This window comes from Stereum hirsutum (genome assembly GCF_000264905.1).
Source record: "Stereum hirsutum FP-91666 SS1 unplaced genomic scaffold STEHIscaffold_6, whole genome shotgun sequence".
In the NCBI taxonomy this organism is placed as follows: Eukaryota; Fungi; Basidiomycota; class Agaricomycetes; order Russulales; family Stereaceae; genus Stereum; species Stereum hirsutum.
The window spans coordinates 19,372-38,189 of NW_006763136.1; the positions used below are offsets into that span (position 1 = coordinate 19,372).

The 18,818-nt window shown below is 51.1% G+C and overlaps 8 protein-coding genes across 8 annotated transcripts; 5 read left to right on the top strand and 3 right to left on the bottom strand.

Moving 5' to 3' along the window:
- Window positions 1–972: 972 nt before the first annotated feature.
- Window positions 973–2,368, top strand: STEHIDRAFT_146588 (uncharacterized protein). The gene has a single exon (XM_007303253.1). It carries the CDS (start codon window positions 1,512–1,514, stop codon window positions 1,884–1,886), a length of 375 nt encoding a protein of 124 aa, XP_007303315.1. The 5' UTR covers window positions 973–1,511; the 3' UTR covers window positions 1,887–2,368.
- An 874-nt stretch (window positions 2,369–3,242) lies between these two features.
- STEHIDRAFT_167885 (acid protease) lies at window positions 3,243–6,621 on the top strand. The gene is made up of 5 exons (XM_007303254.1): window positions 3,243–3,700; window positions 4,183–4,261; window positions 4,333–4,519; window positions 4,584–5,111; window positions 5,203–6,621. Exons 1-5 carry the CDS (start codon window positions 3,510–3,512, stop codon window positions 6,285–6,287), a joined length of 2,070 nt encoding a protein of 689 aa, XP_007303316.1. The 5' UTR covers window positions 3,243–3,509; the 3' UTR covers window positions 6,288–6,621.
- Window positions 6,622–7,102: 481 nt separating this feature from the next.
- STEHIDRAFT_167886 (uncharacterized protein) lies at window positions 7,103–7,600 on the bottom strand. Its single transcript, XM_007303255.1, has 3 exons — window positions 7,464–7,600; window positions 7,323–7,386; window positions 7,103–7,263 (listed from the first exon to the last, which is right to left on the bottom strand). The coding sequence occupies exons 1-3, from the start codon at window positions 7,500–7,502 to the stop codon at window positions 7,169–7,171; spliced, it is 198 nt and encodes a 65-aa protein (XP_007303317.1). The 5' UTR covers window positions 7,503–7,600; the 3' UTR covers window positions 7,103–7,168.
- Window positions 7,601–8,794: 1,194 nt separating this feature from the next.
- STEHIDRAFT_120776 (uncharacterized protein) lies at window positions 8,795–9,305 on the top strand. The gene has a single exon (XM_007303256.1). It carries the CDS (start codon window positions 9,090–9,092, stop codon window positions 9,294–9,296), a length of 207 nt encoding a protein of 68 aa, XP_007303318.1. The 5' UTR covers window positions 8,795–9,089; the 3' UTR covers window positions 9,297–9,305.
- Window positions 9,306–9,802: 497 nt separating this feature from the next.
- On the bottom strand, window positions 9,803–10,204 carry STEHIDRAFT_155992 (uncharacterized protein; the record flags this gene model as incomplete). Its single annotated transcript, XM_007303257.1, has 3 exons — window positions 9,803–9,880; window positions 9,946–9,999; window positions 10,112–10,204. 3 exons carry the CDS (start codon window positions 10,202–10,204, stop codon window positions 9,803–9,805), a joined length of 225 nt encoding a protein of 74 aa, XP_007303319.1.
- A 1,126-nt stretch (window positions 10,205–11,330) lies between these two features.
- On the top strand, window positions 11,331–12,247 carry STEHIDRAFT_167887 (uncharacterized protein; the record flags this gene model as incomplete). The annotated part of the gene is made up of 2 exons (XM_007303258.1): window positions 11,331–11,396; window positions 11,556–12,247. The coding sequence occupies 2 exons, from the start codon at window positions 11,331–11,333 to the stop codon at window positions 12,171–12,173; spliced, it is 684 nt and encodes a 227-aa protein (XP_007303320.1). The 3' UTR covers window positions 12,174–12,247.
- A 689-nt stretch (window positions 12,248–12,936) lies between these two features.
- On the top strand, window positions 12,937–14,573 carry STEHIDRAFT_110320 (uncharacterized protein; the record flags this gene model as incomplete). The annotated part of the gene is made up of 2 exons (XM_007303259.1): window positions 12,937–14,451; window positions 14,541–14,573. 2 exons carry the CDS (start codon window positions 12,937–12,939, stop codon window positions 14,571–14,573), a joined length of 1,548 nt encoding a protein of 515 aa, XP_007303321.1.
- A 452-nt stretch (window positions 14,574–15,025) lies between these two features.
- On the bottom strand, window positions 15,026–17,411 carry STEHIDRAFT_167889 (uncharacterized protein; the record flags this gene model as incomplete). The annotated part of the gene is made up of 14 exons (XM_007303260.1): window positions 15,026–15,574; window positions 15,635–15,657; window positions 15,715–15,812; window positions 15,877–15,883; window positions 15,991–16,175; window positions 16,243–16,258; window positions 16,321–16,378; window positions 16,440–16,593; window positions 16,663–16,669; window positions 16,731–16,770; window positions 16,833–16,907; window positions 17,007–17,109; window positions 17,188–17,250; window positions 17,322–17,411. 14 exons carry the CDS (start codon window positions 17,409–17,411, stop codon window positions 15,117–15,119), a joined length of 1,377 nt encoding a protein of 458 aa, XP_007303322.1. The 3' UTR covers window positions 15,026–15,116.
- Between the last annotated feature and the right edge of the window lie 1,407 nt (window positions 17,412–18,818).

Here is an 18,818-nt window from a genome sequence, read left to right on the forward strand (position 1 = left end):
TCTTACGGCCTCCGATCTCGGAATATTGAGTCTTTTGTGAGCGCCCTTCCCAAAGTCGTTCCGGGCTTGTGAGTCTATCCCTTGTCAATCTTCTCCACGGGCGCTCAGGACGCGTGAGTATGGCTCTCAACTGATCACCTATGGCGCGACGGCCGAACAACCTTCAAACAGTGGATCATCCCTTCTAAGTACCAGTTTCGTCGCTGATTCCAGATCACCGGACTCGCACACTGTCGATGAAAGTCACAGTGGTGCGCCCCATCATTCGAGGCACCCCTCAACCAAACGGACCTTGTTAAACGCGCTACAGTCGTTTGCATATGAAACCCGAGGCGGCGTTTTTCTGTGCGCGCGGAAAGTTGTTTGTCTTATCCAAACAGTCACGGTGAGTCACAGTGTGGCACCCGAGGGCACCATGAGCCACATAGTCAAAGAATGTGGACCAAAGCCTTGCCAAAACCTCGACACTGACATTTGCATCAGTCTAAGGGTGGATAAAGAAGTGCAGAAAATGTTTCATTATGAAATGGGAGCTGTACATTTTACACTATGGGACACAGAACAGTTGTGCCAGTACATGGATGATGATGGACGAGGGCCTCCTCGCAATGTCAAGTTGAGCGCCTTCAATCATTGAGACATCAGCTCAGAACCTACCCACTAGGAGGAGTAGGAGAAAGAGGTACTGATGTTGTACAAGTCCAAATCTGTGTCGGAGGAACATTCACTGGTACTCAAGATGGAAAGCAAGGTCGGCTTGACTTGTTCAAGTCTAACCTGAACTCATTGACAGCTCTGTCGTCGCTGAGAATGTGCAGGGCTGCTTGCAATTACCATGTATATAGTAGGTTCCGAAGATGCTAAGGTGTAAAAGGAAGGTCCAGCACGTTCGAAGCAAGGAGATGCGTACACGGTGTGTACAGTGTGTACGGGCATTGTTCGAAGACTTCGGAAATGTCCGTGGTGACAAGTGTTCGTCACGTATTTGGCTAAGACAAACAACTTTCCACGCGCGCGGAAAAACGTTTCATATGCAAACGACTGTAACGACACTGCGGTAGTTCGCTCTCACCATCCGGTACTTCATCTGCGACAGGTTCAAGCACGTTCAGTGAGTCTCATCGTCCAGGAGTCGAGCTCACATCTCTACTGAGATCAGATGACTGTTAGTGCGAAGGTTTTTCTATAGCGCCTGGCAACGCACCACTCGGGAATGGAAGGCGCGCAATACTTTTGTTTATGACGTCTCGTAGAACATCTCGCAAGCCCATCCGGGATATATCTCCGGAGCTACAATCCACCCTTTTCCTGGCGGAGTAAGAAGTTGATCTGGGTGTCAACCAAGTCTCTCAAAACCTGACGCTCAAACTTAGAGTTAGAGGTGGCTCGGACCAGATGATATTTCTCCAGAAGGTAGCTTCCCGGAATGTCACATTGTACGCCCCGACCGAGTCGGATCCAGAGATGGGAGCAACATAGGCCAAGGATGAAGGCAAAGGACATCATGAGCGATGGGTTTCAAGTCCATGTCAAGACCAGGAAGAACAAAGCCATTGACCATTCCATACATGTCTATATCGAGGCTTGCGTGGCACAACAATCACTTGCAGTACCACACCCACGCAACACTCTCCCGTAGAACGTCAACAGAGTATGAGTCTTCGTACCCACTCTCGGCGTCCGCTAAGGGACGAGGAGCCCTTGTAGAGCCTGAACCTCAGCTCCGACGTCAACTTCGCCAAATATGTGTATGTCGGCAGCAGCGCCCAACAACACAAAAACACAAGCCAAATTGTGACCTCATGCATACACGTCCATCCGTGTTGGATGAATTGAGTGGAGAAAGAATCGTGACGCTGATCCGAATCGCAAAATGGAGATCCTAGCGAACAGAAAGATTTGAGTAGGGGTTTTATGATACGGCCCCAGAGCTCATTTCTGCCTGGTCAGAGATTGCTCCACCTCGAGCGCCGGCCCCGCAGAAGACGAAGCCAACAGCGTTCGGCTTATTCCGCCCTAGCCCTCGCATGTTGGTGACAGCACCCCAGCATCTATTATCTTCTATAAACTTCGTGATAGGCAACGTAAGCAATGCTTGGATAGAATCCCCTGAGAAATCTGAAGAAAGACAGCCCGAAATAAGGAGTGGACAAGGGGCACTCGATACAGAGCGCGGCGCGAAGCCTCTCGTGGGAGTGTGGAACCCAGCGCCACTTTGATCTCTGGGCTCATAAAACTCTGCCCCCCAAGTCATCGAAACGCCCGTATCATAAAACCCCTAGTACGCACTTCACACGGAGCAGGAGCTGGAGGACCGATAATTTGAGCGCTATGAGGCATATAGGGAGCGCCAGGTGGGTCTATGGTTAGGGTTGCAAGCTCCAGAGTTTCTTTCATCGCCATGATAGCAGACATTGGCCTTCTGGCCCTACGCCACAGGGTATACTAACAAGACAGTTAGGATACGAAGGGTAGCGAGACGAAGTGCACGGAGAACCCTAAGTATGCATTCAGAGCGATCGACGAACGTGGCGGGGTGTGCTCGGCGCGGAAAGCTGACGGGAGCTCGGAGCCAGTAAAACGTCGTGGATATCCGCGCAGCCCAGTGTATAGAGGGATTTGGGCCTCTCTTTCGGTACGAGGGGGAGAGGGAAGGAGGTCGCCCGCATGTCGCAAGCGCCGAAGGCAATGTCGTTAAAGACATGTACTGACAGACAAGCGGTGCTTGGCAGCCTTCGATAATGGAACAATGACAATATGATCGCGATAGGACAGAGGAATATGTACCACGGAGGCAGGGGATAAGGTCTTGTATGTAGCCAGTGCCAGACTGAATTCCAAGAATGAGGCATGCTCAGTGCTGTCTCTTTTGTAAGCAAGCCCCCAGCGCCAGCCGTGGTCGATAAGAGTGGAACATTAGCTTCACTGTGCACGATCTCGTCCCAATGAGCTCCAGTGCCAACGACCGAGCAAGTTAGAATATGCTACATACGCCAGCTCGGAGGGGAAAGCCAGAGAGTATAGACCCATTTCCATGCGTGGATGCAGCTCTGAGGACGGACTCGACAGTGGCGGTCGTCCTCAAGCCGTCCTCATGATGGAAGTTCGAAAGAGAGCGGTTCCGGAACCTGCCGAAGAGCTCGCGCCGCTGTTGCAGACGACGGATCTGCGAATTTGTTTTCTACGCTCATCTCTTCCTGCTTTCTTTCCGCTCACCTCCATGTTACTCTTCTGTACGAGCTGCGATAGTATAGCTGGACCAGCGAGGGGAAGTTGAAGCCGCATGAGAAAGCGTCCAGGCGTTCCTCGTGATGGCTTCGTACCCTCGTTTCGATTCTTCTCGACCTGAGGGCTCTGCCGACCTCGTCTCACTTTCATTACAACCACATCCTCCTCCTTTGCTCGAGCATTGCCCGACCTTTCCTCTCATTCTGAACTTCGTTTGAAACATCATATACCTCTCAATCTCAAGACTGCGATATCACAGCTTGCGTACTAGCCAATCGTACATGACATCCCCACGACCGTGGAAAGGACAACAACGCGCCTCTAGATCGGGTTATTCAAGGAAAGTCGAGTGGGCCAATGCTACTGTGGATGCTGGACCTAAGATTGGACGGAGAGATGTGGCAGAGGGCGATGGAGGAGAGAACGGGATCGTACTACCGTTGGACATGATAGGAGATGGGCTCTATGAAGTGTGAGCGTTTACATTCGTACTTTTACTTTTGTATCCACACTCCCCTTTTCCTTCTCCATTTCTGCGTATCACCGCGACTGTGGTTGCTTTGTAGTGAGACACGTCGTCTTTTGTGCTGTTGTGTAGGATCCCAACCTTGTTTGGATGAGTGGATGCATCGACAGTTTCACCGGAACTCTGGTAGAAGTTCACCGACAATCATTCCTGTTCTATACTCTACCATCACCTGATTTTCTCGAACTATGGCAACTATCCATTCAATTACTCAATGAACGCCGTCAGAATGCCTTCATCGGGCGATACCCTACTTTCCCTCTCCCTTTCACTGCTGGCCATACCGAATGTACGCGCAAACCTTGGGCAATTCGGCACCGACCTTCATATCTATGCTAGCTTGTCGTGCTTTTCGACTTGAAGTTTACCGTTCTTTCGGTTTGCGGACAATTCGTTGACCTTCTGCTAATTACTTCTGGTACGCCTAGAGTCTATACTGTCGCTATCAGCGTGGGCCACAATAATCAAAACATGAACATTCAAGTCGACATGGGCTCCTCCGACCTCGTGGGTTTCGTCTTGTTTCGTCTCTTCACCTCTTTTATATGGACTGACCTATCTTTACCCTACTTTGATAGTGGCTTGCATCAAAACAGTGCAGTTCCTCCGCATGTTCGTCAATCAGCGGACAACTCTACGATCCTTCAACGGGGACGGCGGCGAACAAGCAGTTTAACATCAATTATCTGGAGGGCAGCGTGAGTGGTCCGATATATTGGGATCAGGTCACAATTGGAGGGTATACCGTATCGAACCAGGCTCTAGGCGAGTCTCGCCCTTTCGTTTACTCTCCACTTGCGCTTATTCCATCTCGTTTTATGCTATTCAGCCGCTGCCACAACCGTCGATTCCGAACCTCTCGGATACAATTTCGACGGAATTCTCGGTCTGGGTCTCCCTCTCAACTCCGTCATCACCCAACAACTTCCACAAACGACTTCCAACTCGCCCGATGGTACTGTCCTTGCTATCAAACTCTTCGGCTCATCAACCTCTCCGTCCTCCCCATCATCCCGCTTCATTTCGGTCTCGTTCTCTCGCCCAGGCTCCTCATCACCCTCGTCTTTCCTCGGAATAGGTCGACATCCGAGCGATGTAGTACCAGATCCTTCCAAGATCACGTATACGAGGGTGCTGGCAGGGAACTCGGGTGTCTATCTCTGGAGGAGTAACGTCAGGGCGCTCAGCGTGTGGGTGGATGGCCAAGAGAGAGCGATCACGCTCGGAACGGGCAAGAGTGGCAGTGTGTTTCCGAGCGCGGTGCTGGATAGCGGGGTGCCTGTGATCTTGACGAGTACGACAATTGCGAATGCAGTCTATGGGGCGTTAGGTATAGCGCCAGCGAGCGACGGGAACTGTGAGTTTCTGTTTTCACCACCACTATGATTCGAGTAAATGTTACTCTGTCCATGGATGGGAGTCGCGCTGACCCGTACGATTGCCGATAGACTACGTACCTTGTACTACTCCACTCAACATGACCATCACACTCGACAGCCAACCAGCAACAATCCTCCACCCGCTCGATCTTACCGCCTATCCTTTACAATCCGGCTCCACGTCCACCACTGGCACCTGCATCGGCCTCATCCAGACCGCGAACGGGCAGATGGACAACGCTAATAATGGGCTCGACGACTTCATACTCGGTGTTCCCTTCCTGCGAAACACATATACCGTCATGGCGTACGAAGCTCCCGATTCGAACGGCAACTTTGGTGGTAGCAATGCGGGCAGTGCTATCGATGCGAGATTGGGGCTGTTGAGTTTGACGGAGCCGACAACGGCGCTGGACGAGTTTCATACGGTGCGGGTGTTGAACCAGCCGTTGAGCGGGTCGGGTGGGGCGGGATCGGCGGCGGGGAGTAGTGCTGGAGATAAGAAGCTCGGAGCCGGGCTGATTATGTTGATCGCCTTCCTCAGTCTTTTCGGGGCCTGTTTGGGCTTGTTTGGGGTGAGGTGGTGGGTGAAGAGGAGGCGGTGGAAGAGGGTGAAAGAAACGGATGACGATGCAGATATGTTCGGAACGGGAGGATATGTGAGGATGGGTGCGATGGGTCGCTCGGGGTACAGCCTAGCTGACTTGCAGGGGACAGGTTCGCTGGCCAGGAGCAGGGACAGGGACAGCGAGTTCGAGAGTTCACCCTTCATGCGAAGATCATCAGGAGACAACTTTGGCCATGAGAGGTCGCAGAGTAGCGTCAGTGTTACAGAGCCTCTGCTTGCACGAACGAGGAGTGGGTCGAGGATACAGGTCCACGGTGAAGATGGTAGCCTTATCTCCGATATGGATCCTTCGACGGGGACGATGGGGCCTGTTATTGTGTCTGCGGGAGAGAATAGTATGCATGCACGAACGGCCAGCAACGGGAGTACAGGGAGTAACGCTTCATTGAGCGGTACTCGAAGGCCTGGCAGTTCGGTGTCAGGGTTTGGGGAGGGCGTGAATCCGGGCATGTTGCTGCCTCCTTCACCTCTAAGTCCGAGGTTTCCGAGAGTTGCGCCTTCGCCACCGCCACTAGAGTATTCTTGATTAGACAATGTCTCGGTGCTTTCTTTCTCTACTGCTACGTCTTCTCTCCTATGCCGTCTCATACTCATATATCATGATACATCCTATTCTTACTGGGGAGGGCGAATTTATCATTAGCTCTCACCTCATCGACCATCATTCATCCGTCTGTCGTTATCCGTATTCGTCGCTGCTATTGTCCTCGTTTTCGTTTTCTCTATACTCCATCATCATCATCATCCCCCCCTTTTTTTTGCCATGACCTCGATATCTTATCGATTACTTTCATCCCCACTGGAACACCGTATCAACCTCTTCGGACTCGCTTACTGATCCAGAATATTACTGTCGACAGCCACCTTTGCTTGCTTTCGGAATCACATTATATCCTGCTCACCTTCTTGTATATGTACGTGCGCTCATATCGTTCTTCGATGTCTATATATACCCTTGCTGCCCGCGTATAGTTCATTGTACGACTACCATTTGGGAAAGAATCCATGTGTGATCACCGGTGCCACCGCGTCTGTTAGATGCAGGGCAGGCAATATGGTGAAGACACTCTACGTCGCAACGTATGTAGGTAGTCTTCTTCAACAGCCACATTCTCCTTCATCTCACGTTTATAATTTGTAGTACGCCTCGTCTTACCTCAGTACAATACTCTCCGTCTCGGGAGGCTCGGTTCTGTGAGTATTTCCCCGTGGTTGGTTGTTTGTGGAGAGGGTCGGAGGGTGGCTCTGAATCTACAGTGAGAGCGTACGATCACAGGCGAAAGATGACACCTCATAGACATAGACACCTCCGCGCGTTTGGTAAAAATAACAAAATAATGGGCGCACGCTCGTAACAATCCGCTAAGTAGTTCGTACCCTTCCGTCCTTCACAACACAGACCTTCGCTCACTCAAACAAATTGAAAGGATCATGTCGCAATTTTTTCGCAGCACCGTTCAGATGGTTATCAAGGAACTTGCAAAGTGATTCGAGTGCGTCTTCTGCTCCCGGGGACACAAGTCATAAGTGAGCTCTAAGAGATTCCTTGGGCCGCACTCACCTACGACTGCGAGTTTATCTTCGGAGCGCAGCCAGCTGTAATCAAATTTAAGCTTGTCCGCATCCTTTTCGGTCGAGCAAAAATATTTGAACGTAGATCAACGGATCATCCAGCTTATAGAGTAAACATCGAGTTGCTCACTATACAGATGGTGAATAGATTACGATCAGCTTCAGACATCAACCGCAGTTGGGGAGAAATTCGACCGCCTTAAGCTTCGCGCGCGTGACTGCCTCGAGAAGAAGTTCGGCGGCATCTCCAATGGTCTTGTAATCTTTCTGTGGTGTACTGAACGTTAATAGGAGGGTTCACGAAATTTGAGCGACATATTACGCACCGTCTGCATCGATGCTTGCATGTTGTCCCAGGCCGGCTGTATGATGCTCAAACGTTGTTGGACGAGCTTTTCCTCGTCGGGCCCCAGAGCGTCGGGAAGCGGGTCAGACAGGTGAGCACGTCTGTATCTTTTGTCTGCGAACATGGTGATCGATGGTTTACATGGTGTGTACCTTCTACTTATTGCAGTATAAAACTATATTCTACAGAATTCAAGCTCCGCTGAAACCTTTGCGAAACTCCTGACTTAGCGTGCAGCCCAGACAACTGAATATCTCCACGGATATCGACGCTGCAAATGTGCTTTCACTTCGCTTCTATCTCGATGATTCCTCACGCACGCCTGAGCTGAACACATAGGTATCGCGTAATCGTATGATATCCATCATTCCGACCAGAGGCCGTATCTCGCCATGATCAATATAGAAAACAGATCTACATGATGGCGGGCGTGTTGAGCGGAGAGGTCGGCGACGTCTTCCAGTTCTTCTATGGCTTTCACAAGGTCGGATATCGCTGTAACTCACACTATCAACATTTTAACAGGGTTCAGACAGTTCGTACACGCTGATTCACGACGCAGATGAATATACTGACGTAGCTGCTTCCGCATAGCAGGATCCGTTTTTTGCACAAGAGAATAACGAAGTTCCTCCAGGTTCTGTGATAGGAAGATGAGTCAGTATAGCATGTAATGGAGGTAAACGTGCGATGGGAAGAAGCTAGTATTCGTGACATACCATCTGTGCCTGGAGCAACGCTATATCATTATCGGAAGGAACATGGCCGAAAAAACGCGACTCCTTCGCCTCATATTCTCTAGACAAGTCACTTTTGACGGATTTAAGCCTTTCGATTACAGAGTACAAGCTTGTGCGTCGTTCCTACGTAGTCAAAATGATGTAGATGATGTGGTTCGTTGATGGAGTGGAGAACATACATTACAGGGTTTTGCATAAGAAACCGGAATGTCGCGCGCAGAAAAATCCTTTGTGCCTGAACCAAACAAAGCCATAAACGGCAGCCTTTCACGGCATTCCTCGGCAGGATTCGTGTGGCACCAGGGATGTATGCCCCTGTTCTCGAGCGTTTCGATATTGCAAACTCTTCATCCCACTGAGACGTGCTCAGCAGTGGTGAATTTGTGATCATATCCGTGACTACTGAAGTACATAGCAGCCAAGTACAAAATACCCGGTATAAAAGACCTCGACGGGATATTACCACAACGTCAACCCTCAACGTCGAAGACGCAGACGTCCAGCCTGAGCTGTCATTCTACACGACTCGAGTCTCGACCTCTACCGGCATCACAGGACACCCCCGATCATCCTACTCAACCATTCTATGTATGCATCTGGTCTCGAAACTCGTGAAAGCATGAACTAGCCACCCTGTAAAAGTACTGAGACATTACAAAGCAGAGGGCCCATGTCTCGGAGACATAGCGGGACGGGAGGGCATCGCGAGCACGATGGCCTGGAGCAACGGGTTTCCGAGCTGATTCCACTGAAGCAAAATCTGGCACACGCAATTGAAAACGAACCGAACAACCACCGGTTACTCACTCCTGACGCTTTGCCCAAGGAACTTGATGCTCTGTCGTTTGTAGGACAGTTCAGGACACGGACAAGGTAGTGTCCCGAGTGCGAGGAGAAGAGGAGGTGCGATCAGGTCAGACCACAATAAGCCTAATGGTGAGAAGAGACTTAGAAAAGACGCACCCTTCCGACACACGCAGATGATCAAGCTTCCCAAACTAGCTTCTTACAAAAACATCACTCGCATAGATAGCGTGGCCGAGAGCGCGAGATGGAGCGCGAATGCTTGCGACTGCCAGAGCAAAGAGTTGGTGTTGATGTCGGTGCAAATTTGTTGGGGACTCCTGGAATGAATACCGAGCGTATTGATGATTGCGAGAGTAAATTCACGAGAATACAATGAGTAAGGTATGTGTTGGAGAGCGTGGTCCCGTATGAGGTGGGTTCGAGCACTAGGGAGCGTATGAAGCGGTCTATGAACGACGATGTGGGGTGCAGAGATGAGAAGGCGCGCCACTGCCGAAACCTCGCCGAGAGCGGTTACCATTTACGGCTTTGTTTGGCTCAGGCGCCCAGGATTTTTCTGAGCGCAACATTCCGGTTTCATATGCAAAACCCTGTAAACCAAGCGGCGCTGTGCTGCACGACTTCCGGCGTTTCCTCTCTTGACTCCATTGGAGTCTGAAATGTAGACCCAGAGGCATCAGTGTAATTTGTTGGTGATGATCGGGTGTCTCTGTACTCACCTTCTTTATCCCTGTACAAGCCACACCTGGCGCATCCTTCACATCAGGCAGAATCTGCGTCGATTAAAGTTGTCGACGAGACGATCTGATGAGAAAAACAAAGTGTACTCACATATCCAGTGTGTCTCTTCACCGTGTCCAACGCGTCTGAGAGGGCCTTGCTTACCTTCCCCGTATACTCGTCTGATTCAACTGTCGGATAAACTGCCAACTCGATCTTCGGCGCCGTATAGTTACATTGATTCTCAAGGAACTCCATGGATGCTAGGTCAGGTTGAGTGTGTCGCTATCAAGAGGGTTACGGGCGAAAACTATAGAAGATCTTCCAATTTATATAGACGTCCTGGGAAGTCCTGATACAGCACATGACATCATGGCAACACTATGCTTTCTCTTCGCTGAAATATGAAGCTCAGCAGACTAGAAATGAAGATATTCATCCGTCGATAAGCATCGATAATGCGCAAAAGAGGGGATACGCACTGGAATGACCTCCGTACCAGCCCTACAGATGGCCGCCCACCCCGAGAAGCAAATGTGCGATGGCACCCTTTGGAAGGTGGCAGGGGAAGAGCTCCATGACTTTCGACGCAATATATTCGCACTGGGTGACCAATAAAACCTCTTACTAGTGCAGCATACTCGGGACCGCAAGAGACGTGGGACGAGAAATTTATGAGCGGTTGTTATACCCGTCACAAAGTGTGCACCTCGACTTTCCTTCAACACTCCCATTCACAAAACAAGCTCACCAAGAACGTACAGATTGGATAAGCCTCGAGAGTGTTCCACAGATAGTGCAGTGTTGTAGTCGTGTGTCTGCGGCGTTTGTGCGGCGTAATACGTAGTACAACGACAGGTGTGTATCTGACATGAAGCAGACAGCCAAAGCCACCGGAGGATTATAGTCAAAGAGAGCAACACACCCCCCTATGTCGAAGCTGTTATACCTGCCCAAGAGCGAGGACCAGTACTGATAGAGTGAGATAATTGCTAAGTAGTCGCAGATGTACTCTACATTGTCGAAGATCGGTCATTCAGCGCACAGCATTCGAAGTTCGGATGAGACGAGGATTCTCATCGGCTATTGTACGGCCGGATGCCGAAGGCTTTAGAATTCAACAAGGACAAACAACCGTCGGGCATCGCCTTTGTGCTCCTCTGACCCTCCCGCACCGCTTTCTATCACAACTGAACGTTGAACCTCTAACTTGTGGTCGGTTCCGCAGTTTCTCAGCCTCCGCAGAAAAGAAGCAGACAGCTTTTTTTTTTCCAGATATTGCTTGTGGAAGTTTATAATCACACTAAGGCTCTCGTTTCAATGTCGTCGCAAGCCTCGTATGGATCGCTTTCCTCGTCGCTGAATATGCTACAGTCCCTCTTCTATGCATAGTACGAATCTACTCACCAACTTTCTCGGCGACTTCTACACAAATGTTAAACCTTTTGCTGTGAGCTCCCCGACGTCACTCCTCCGCAGGCTCCCTCGGTCTCGCCCGCTCCTGTCCGCTCCCGCCGTCGACCGTCGACGTCACAGCCTCCGCAGCTCCTGTCTCTGGAATTTGTCTTACAACCTTGGAGCTCCTGATTTTCGCGCAGTATATAGCTAGGGCGCTATAGTGCGTTTTTTGTCTCACTTATTCGCACCTTCACCACTACCACCACCACCGCCACTACCACCACCACTACTACCACACATCTACCACATCGCTCGTGAACGAACGTCCGTCTACGAAACACACATCACAAACACAAACACACTCACGCACACTCGTCGACTTACTCCTTTCTCAAACCACCCATCATGGGAAATCATCATTCACGACACAACCAACACGGTCCTGGTGGACCCATGGGAGGCATGGGAGGCATGGGAGGTTTCGGAGGCGGCGGTGGAGGCCACCAGAGCGGTCTCGGCAGCCTCGTTAACATGGTCGGAGGAAGGCGGCATCACGGGGGAGGAGGATTTGGCGGAGGAGGAGGAGGTTATGGCTACGGCGGTGGTGGTGGAGGATACGGTGGCGGAGGACCAGGCATGGGCGGAGGATTTGGAGGACATGGAGGACATGGAGGAGGATTCGGTGGTCCGGGAGGTGGATTTGGTGGTCCGGGAGGGCCTGGAGGACATCATGGTGGTGGAGGAGGATTCGACAGACCAGGAGGTGGTGGATTTGGGGGTCCAGGAGGAGGACCTGGCGGAGGATGGTAGGCGTGCATTGTACGCTTGATTCTCGGGCGCTCAGGTGTGCGTTTTGTTGATTTGCTCTGGTTAGTTCTTGTCCGTTCTATCGTACTGTACATCTCTATTGTCGTCGGAGTTTTATCTATGATGTATGATAAATCAATGCGTATGAAACATGAAAGAATCTCGCGTTCTTTATCACTTTCCTTGCTAGAGCATGTTTTGCATGCCTGACGACTGTTCTTGCGGTGTATCTGCAAGGAAGTCTGTCTGTCATATTTGAAGTCGAACGCGCCACACTTTGATAAGACGCCGCCACAGGAGCTCAAATGGTCGGACCCGAGCAGGCGGCTGGGCTGTACACCGCCTCTTCCATCATCTGTCCTGCATCAAAGCCATGCAAGTGCACGTCGTCGGTGTACAAGCGCAGGTTCGGTGAGGTTTCGACAGACTTTGCAGATATGCTATGCACCCGTACGTATCCTCCTGTGTTCCTTCTCGGTGAAATGTGGACTTCCTCACGTATTTCTTGCAGGTGTACTCCGTCGTTCTATTTTTGAGATGTATATGGCACAGGTTCACTCGAACGGACGACATATGAATCCGTGCGAGAGCGATTGATCACTGCGATCATTTCGTGCACCTTCCATAGGTTACTAGCGCGGCTCGATCTTATTCAGTATAGCAGGCAGACGCTCGAGGGGTATAAAGGTTGGTCATCTTGAGCATGTCCCACCGTATCTATCCATCATCCCCCTACCCCCCATCACTTCGCTCACCAGAACTTTGCTTCTCATCGAACGACAACGATGGCAATAAACGAAAAGCTGGAGGAATATTCGAGTCAGAAACACGACGACCATGAAGGACCGGAATACCTTCCTCCTCCACCGTCATACTACGAGAATGCGCCGGACCGTTTCGTGGGCGGTATGCGGCGCCCTTCTGACGAAAAGGGTTCTCGTCCTCCCCATGGCTCACAGTATAATACCCCTTACAACAGTTCTCCTTCCGGTACGACCGCTCGAGGTCTGAACGACCAATATTTCAGTCCACCCGCCTCTGCGCCTCCATATCAAAACCAATACGCCGCACCGTCCTACCCTCCACCGGATAACCCACAATACCTTCGTCCCACCCAATCATACTCCGGTCCCTCTACCTCCAACCCTCACCATTCCTACTCTCCCTCTACTCCTTCATCTCCCAACCTTCGTCCATCTACGTCTCACACGCCTTCCGCAGACACGACCAATTCCGCCTACCCAGGCTTTACCTACGCTGGAAAAGCTCCCGCCCAGCGCGATCCCTTCAACCCCCCTCCGTCCTGCTTCTCTCGTACACCACCTCCACCTTCTCCAACTACACCATACACTCCTCTCCCCCACATGCTGCGCATCCGCTCCGCAAACGCCTCCGACCTAGCCTCCGGCTTCCTCCCCATATTTCCCTCCCCACCTCTCCTCATCGCACACGACGTCCAGCCCTCGGACGTCTCCCGACTGCTCGAAGACTGTCACCTCATGGGCAAACTGAGCGTCGGGCAGCACGTCGTGAGTGGCGTCGCGCCGATCCTGATGCACTTGGGATTCGCTGGTTTTTTCGTAGGGAACGCGATGAAGAAGGGTATGAAGAGGAGAAAGGTGGAGAGTGTGAAGGATCTGGTGAAAGTCTGGGACGACGAGTTCTTTAGGCCTAGGGGCTTGAGGATTTGGGTGCAGAGGGGGGATATGGCTGGGACGCCGGGTGGGATGGGGATGGCACCGGGGATGGCACCTGGGATGGGCATGAACATGAACGGTGGTGGGATGGGCTACGGTCCCGGTCCTGCTCCAGGGATGCGTCCGACTCGCGAACAGTGGCGAGCAAGTGGAAGACACGACGCAGACTACGACAGCTCTAGCTCTTCAGACTCGTCGGACTCGGACTCGGACTCCGGACATGGCCACAAAGGGAAGGGCAGGGCTGACGAACACGCTCACGGACATGGTGATATGGGTATGGGTGGCGGTCGGCCGGGCATGGGCATGGGTCCTGGTTTCGGTGGTGGTCTAGGAGGCCGGATGGCTATGAGCGAAACCATGTTTGATCGTCGTACGGAGATGATGGGTGGCGGCGGGGGTCGAGCTGGAATGATGGGCATGGGTATGGCGGCTCCCATGAGCCGCCGTGAGGCGAAATGGGAACGTCGAGAGATGAAACGGGAGATGCGTAGCGAAAGGAGAGAGATGAAGCGCGAGAGGAGGGGGGAGAGGAGGCAGGATAAGACGGAGAGGAGGGCGATGAAGAGGGAGAGGAAGGTTATGAGGAGGGTGGAGAGGACGGTAAGTGTTTTTCATATATATCTATCGCTATTTCTTTCGGACTGGTGCTCGTCATGGAACGTGATACTAAACGAGTTTTGTCGTCATAGGGCCCCGTCTACCTCGTTATCGCCAATGCTTGAGGTCTCAAGAACCCGCAACTGTCGACGATGAGAGCTATTTATAGACCCAATGTGGCGACTGTCGTCACTCTGCTTCAATTTACTGTACCAGAAAACTGCTTATTATCTTTCTTTCCATTGATTGACATGGACGCTTTCGCCCTGTTATCTGTGTCGTCTCTGTCGCCAACTATCCATATCTAGCCAGACAAATCTGATGTATGCATGTTACCCATCTACTTCAGCCGTGACTTCGTCGGTATAACTCCGCAGGTGGACTGTCGAGCAATTCTCGCAAAGCGATTCTCCGCAGATATCATCCCTTCGGATTCTCCATGCTTCAGGCTAAGCAGTTTTTCAATGGCTCACCTATCGCAATACTATGTACGTTCGTCTCCAACCATTCTGTGACGGAGATGCACATAAGTACGCCACCAGTGGCGCAGCAGAGCAATAATGTATTCGGACCGACAATAACTTACAACAACAGCGTACAAACAACGCTAATCCAAACATACCGCAACCGAATGAAATCTTCGGGAGTATGAACTGTAGGAGGCCTGCTTAACTCGGTGCCCTTTGCAAAGGCGACCCGACCTCCTTCAGATCCGTCTCCCATCCAGGAATCGCACTATCCTCGACATCATGCTCCAATCCTGCCTTTGCCACCTCGAATGCCTTTATATGGCCGTGTCCGTCCATGTGTCCGTTCACGTCAACCTCCTCTGCATCCGAATCAAACCCACCCTTCTCCGTATCCAGATCCATGTCCAAACTCGCAGCCTTGTTTCCAGCATTACGAGCCTCATCTTTGACGTTTCCACCGCCGTACCCTTTCTCGATCGACGACCTCGTCATGAACGAGCCCGCATAGCCTTCGTAATACGGATCGCTACCGACGGGGAGATCGATGGTGGTCTGAGGAGAGATGGGGCGTGGGGACGAGATTAGGAATTTCGGGATTATAGAGCGGGGTGGGAGGATCTTGCGGGTGCAGGAGAAGAGGATTGTGTTCGTGAGGCCTATGGTGTGGCGTCGTTAGTGCATTAGTGATAAGAGATGCAAGGAATGAGAGTACATACCAGAGAGGAGATAGACGGTATCGCTGTGAACGAGAGCGTCAGTGACCAGGTATGATTAGGCGTTACAGAGATGGACGGACCAAAAGATGGTGACGGCGAAGGGGACGTTGTCGGTATGGCTGAACCACATTGTGAAACGCGCAGCAGTGATAGGCAGGATGATGATCGTGTACGCAATCTGTCAAAGACCACCAAGGGGATCAGTATCGCGAGAGTTAATGATGAGATACTGGTTGACGTACAGGATACCTATGAAAGATGAACCACCGTAGCCTTTTTGTTAGTTCCATGAAATCATCGTAAACCAATACAAGAAAGGGGACAAGAGGGGACAAAACGGAAGGGAGGCTACACACATGAGCATCTGTCTAGAAATGACCATCAGATGACTATCCCTCTGCTCTTTCTCAACTCCCCGCCACGTCGCATCGACTTGGTGCCATCGAAATCGGAGGTGCCACCCATATACGATGATGTTGCCTCGCAGGCGAAGGAAAACAAGGGAATAAAGAATGAAGCTGAAGACGGAGGACATGAGCATCTACAACAACGGAGAGGCGAAGTTAGATTGAGAAGTTAGGGAGAAAGTGGGTGGGAGGCGTATGTACGATCATATAGTCGAGCCTAGCACAGAGGGCGACGGTCAGAAAGTCATATTGCTACAATGAAATGTGCAACAAACTCACGTTACTCGTTGTTCGTCATACTCTTGTGCTATCCAGCACCATTGGCCAGCGATCCCATCTAAACATGAAAGCAGCTGTGAACTTCTTGCTCCACGAGACTCGGTCGTTTATGCACCTACAGAATGGTCCCCTATGTTCTGTATCCATCGTTGCAGGGCCAGCTATCACGACAGCGATGATTGATGACCATGTACCGATCAGTGTACCCCACATTGCGATTTGTTTGAGCGGTAGGCGGAGGAAGAGGACACAAAATGTGTGAAGTGCGATTATCTAGAGTAGCATCAGCCTAAATTCGATTGACGCAATGAAAAGTATGCCATAAACTATAGAAGGACGTACGAAAGACCTGAAGTGCGTGTTCCATGGGTGAGCAAACTATTTGTGTGAAAAAGACACGACGCACATACCAAAAGGCAATCCCAACATCTGCGACTTGTTTGATGACACCTGCGACACGGTTCAGACAGTCTATCCTAGGGAATGTCCAGACGAATAGCACAGGTACCGACCTTGAGCAATACACAGAGACCCATATTCGACCGCCATGTTTTGGATCCAGGCAATGTTCATCAGTGACCCCACAGCTGTACAAGCGCCCGAGAATTAAACATCATCGAGATCGAGAGCCGTCAGGGTTCAGATCCTTTTCCGCCCGAGGAACCTAGAGCACGAAGGAAGCGTACCTTGGAGCAAGTCGCAGCATAGTAGACAGACAAAGTATACAACGACGTGCGTACGGACGAACAGGCCTGGTGTTTGATCTTTGCGGGTGTTGAACGCGGAAAGCTGATGTGGGCACGAACAATCCAGTATCAATCCATGATGCCAGCAAGAGGATGCAGTTGTGTGGATGATGGAACGTACTGCAATGATAGTCAGCAGCCCAAGAACTGCAGTCGCCGAGATAGAGGAGACGACGACGAGACTCTGCGCGTATACACACCCAAGGCTACGATTAGTCCCAAATCTGTAGCACTCGATCAGCACATGGGACATACGATGACCCCGTGGGACTCTGGAGGAGAGTATGAGACAGCGATGAGGAAGTTGCTTCCGTTGAAGTTCGAGTTGTCGGTCGATAGGGACATCTCGAGTCCTGAAAAAGGGTTCAATAAACGATAACAGAAGAGTGTTGCCAAGGGCTCTCTAGAAGCGCGGCAGAAGGAATATCTTACAAAAAAATTACGGGAGGACCGGCCTCAAAAGAACGAAGGTAAGAGTCAAGATTGTTATCGAAGAAGGAAACGGCACAAGACAGAGAGATCAGCGTGAGGACCAGAGGAAGCCAAGACAGCCACGAGACACGGGATCTGTGGTCGGCAAAAGCAGCGATGGAGACAAAACGAGTGCAGTGGGCCCCTGGCGGGCTCGCTAGAGTACATATGGTGACGGTCATCCGTTATAGTGCCTAGTTTGTGATCATGGAGGTTGATACCTCCGGTGAGGGGCGGGATTCCAGAGTATGATGGGGGCAGCATCTTCACGGAGGCGCTGACTGGATGATGTCGCCCGGAAGTTGGATCGCCGTTGGCAGTGTAAGTTTGCTTTCGGGTCAAGTCTAGAGGAAGAGATGAAGAAAAAATTGAGCGAACAAGCTGTGTGAATGTGAATACAAGTGAAGCGGTGCGATCTATGGACGTACAGAAAGCCGGTTCTCCTAAGCTATGACTAACGCCCACGATCTGCTCATCGTTCGTGAACACGCGAGGGAAGGGGCCGGTTCTTCTAGTACCCAGGGTTGACCCAGGGTGCGGCGGCTGTGAGTTGAGCTCGCGAGCGACAACATTTGAGAGAAAGGACGGGAAAATGAGAATGTTCATCAAACCTGTGATGCTGGTGCTGGTGCGCCGGTAGATCTCTTGCGTAGCGATGCACCGAGACCGCCGACCGTGTGGAGAGAGCGAGAGAATGAACGTTACATTCCTTAACGTTAGTTTTTTGCAGGCTCTGCCAGCAAGGAAATTCTTGAACCATGGGTTTGTGTGTATGTTTCATCTCATGCTTACCGGGTTTGGGTTCTGGCTTCTGGTCTCAGTTTCCGAGTATTTGGCTTCTCATTTCATATTCATTCTTACTTCGCCTCGGCCTCGTGTTACTGCTTATGCTTGTACGCTCGTCTCTCGTCTCGATCGTTCCCGCTTTGCATTTGTTCTAGGTTAGGGTTGTAGGCTCGTCGGTTTTTCGCTCTCGTCCGGTTTTTCCTCTTTCCCTCAGCCGTCCATCTTCCGTACGACTGAGGTGAGTTTTACGGACGCTCTCGTTTACCGTTTCATATCGGACTCATTATTTACTGTTGTACCTAGACATTCTCCGTTTCTTCTAGGTACCGTGATCTATAAATAAGGAGCCGTCCATCTTCCGTACGACTGAGACATTCTCCGTTTCTTCTAGAGCTCGCCGTTCATCAGGTTATGGGCCATTGTTGACGCACGCTGCCATCAAGAAGAAATATCAGAACGCCATCGTTAAGAGAAAGATTTATATTCGCCTAAAAT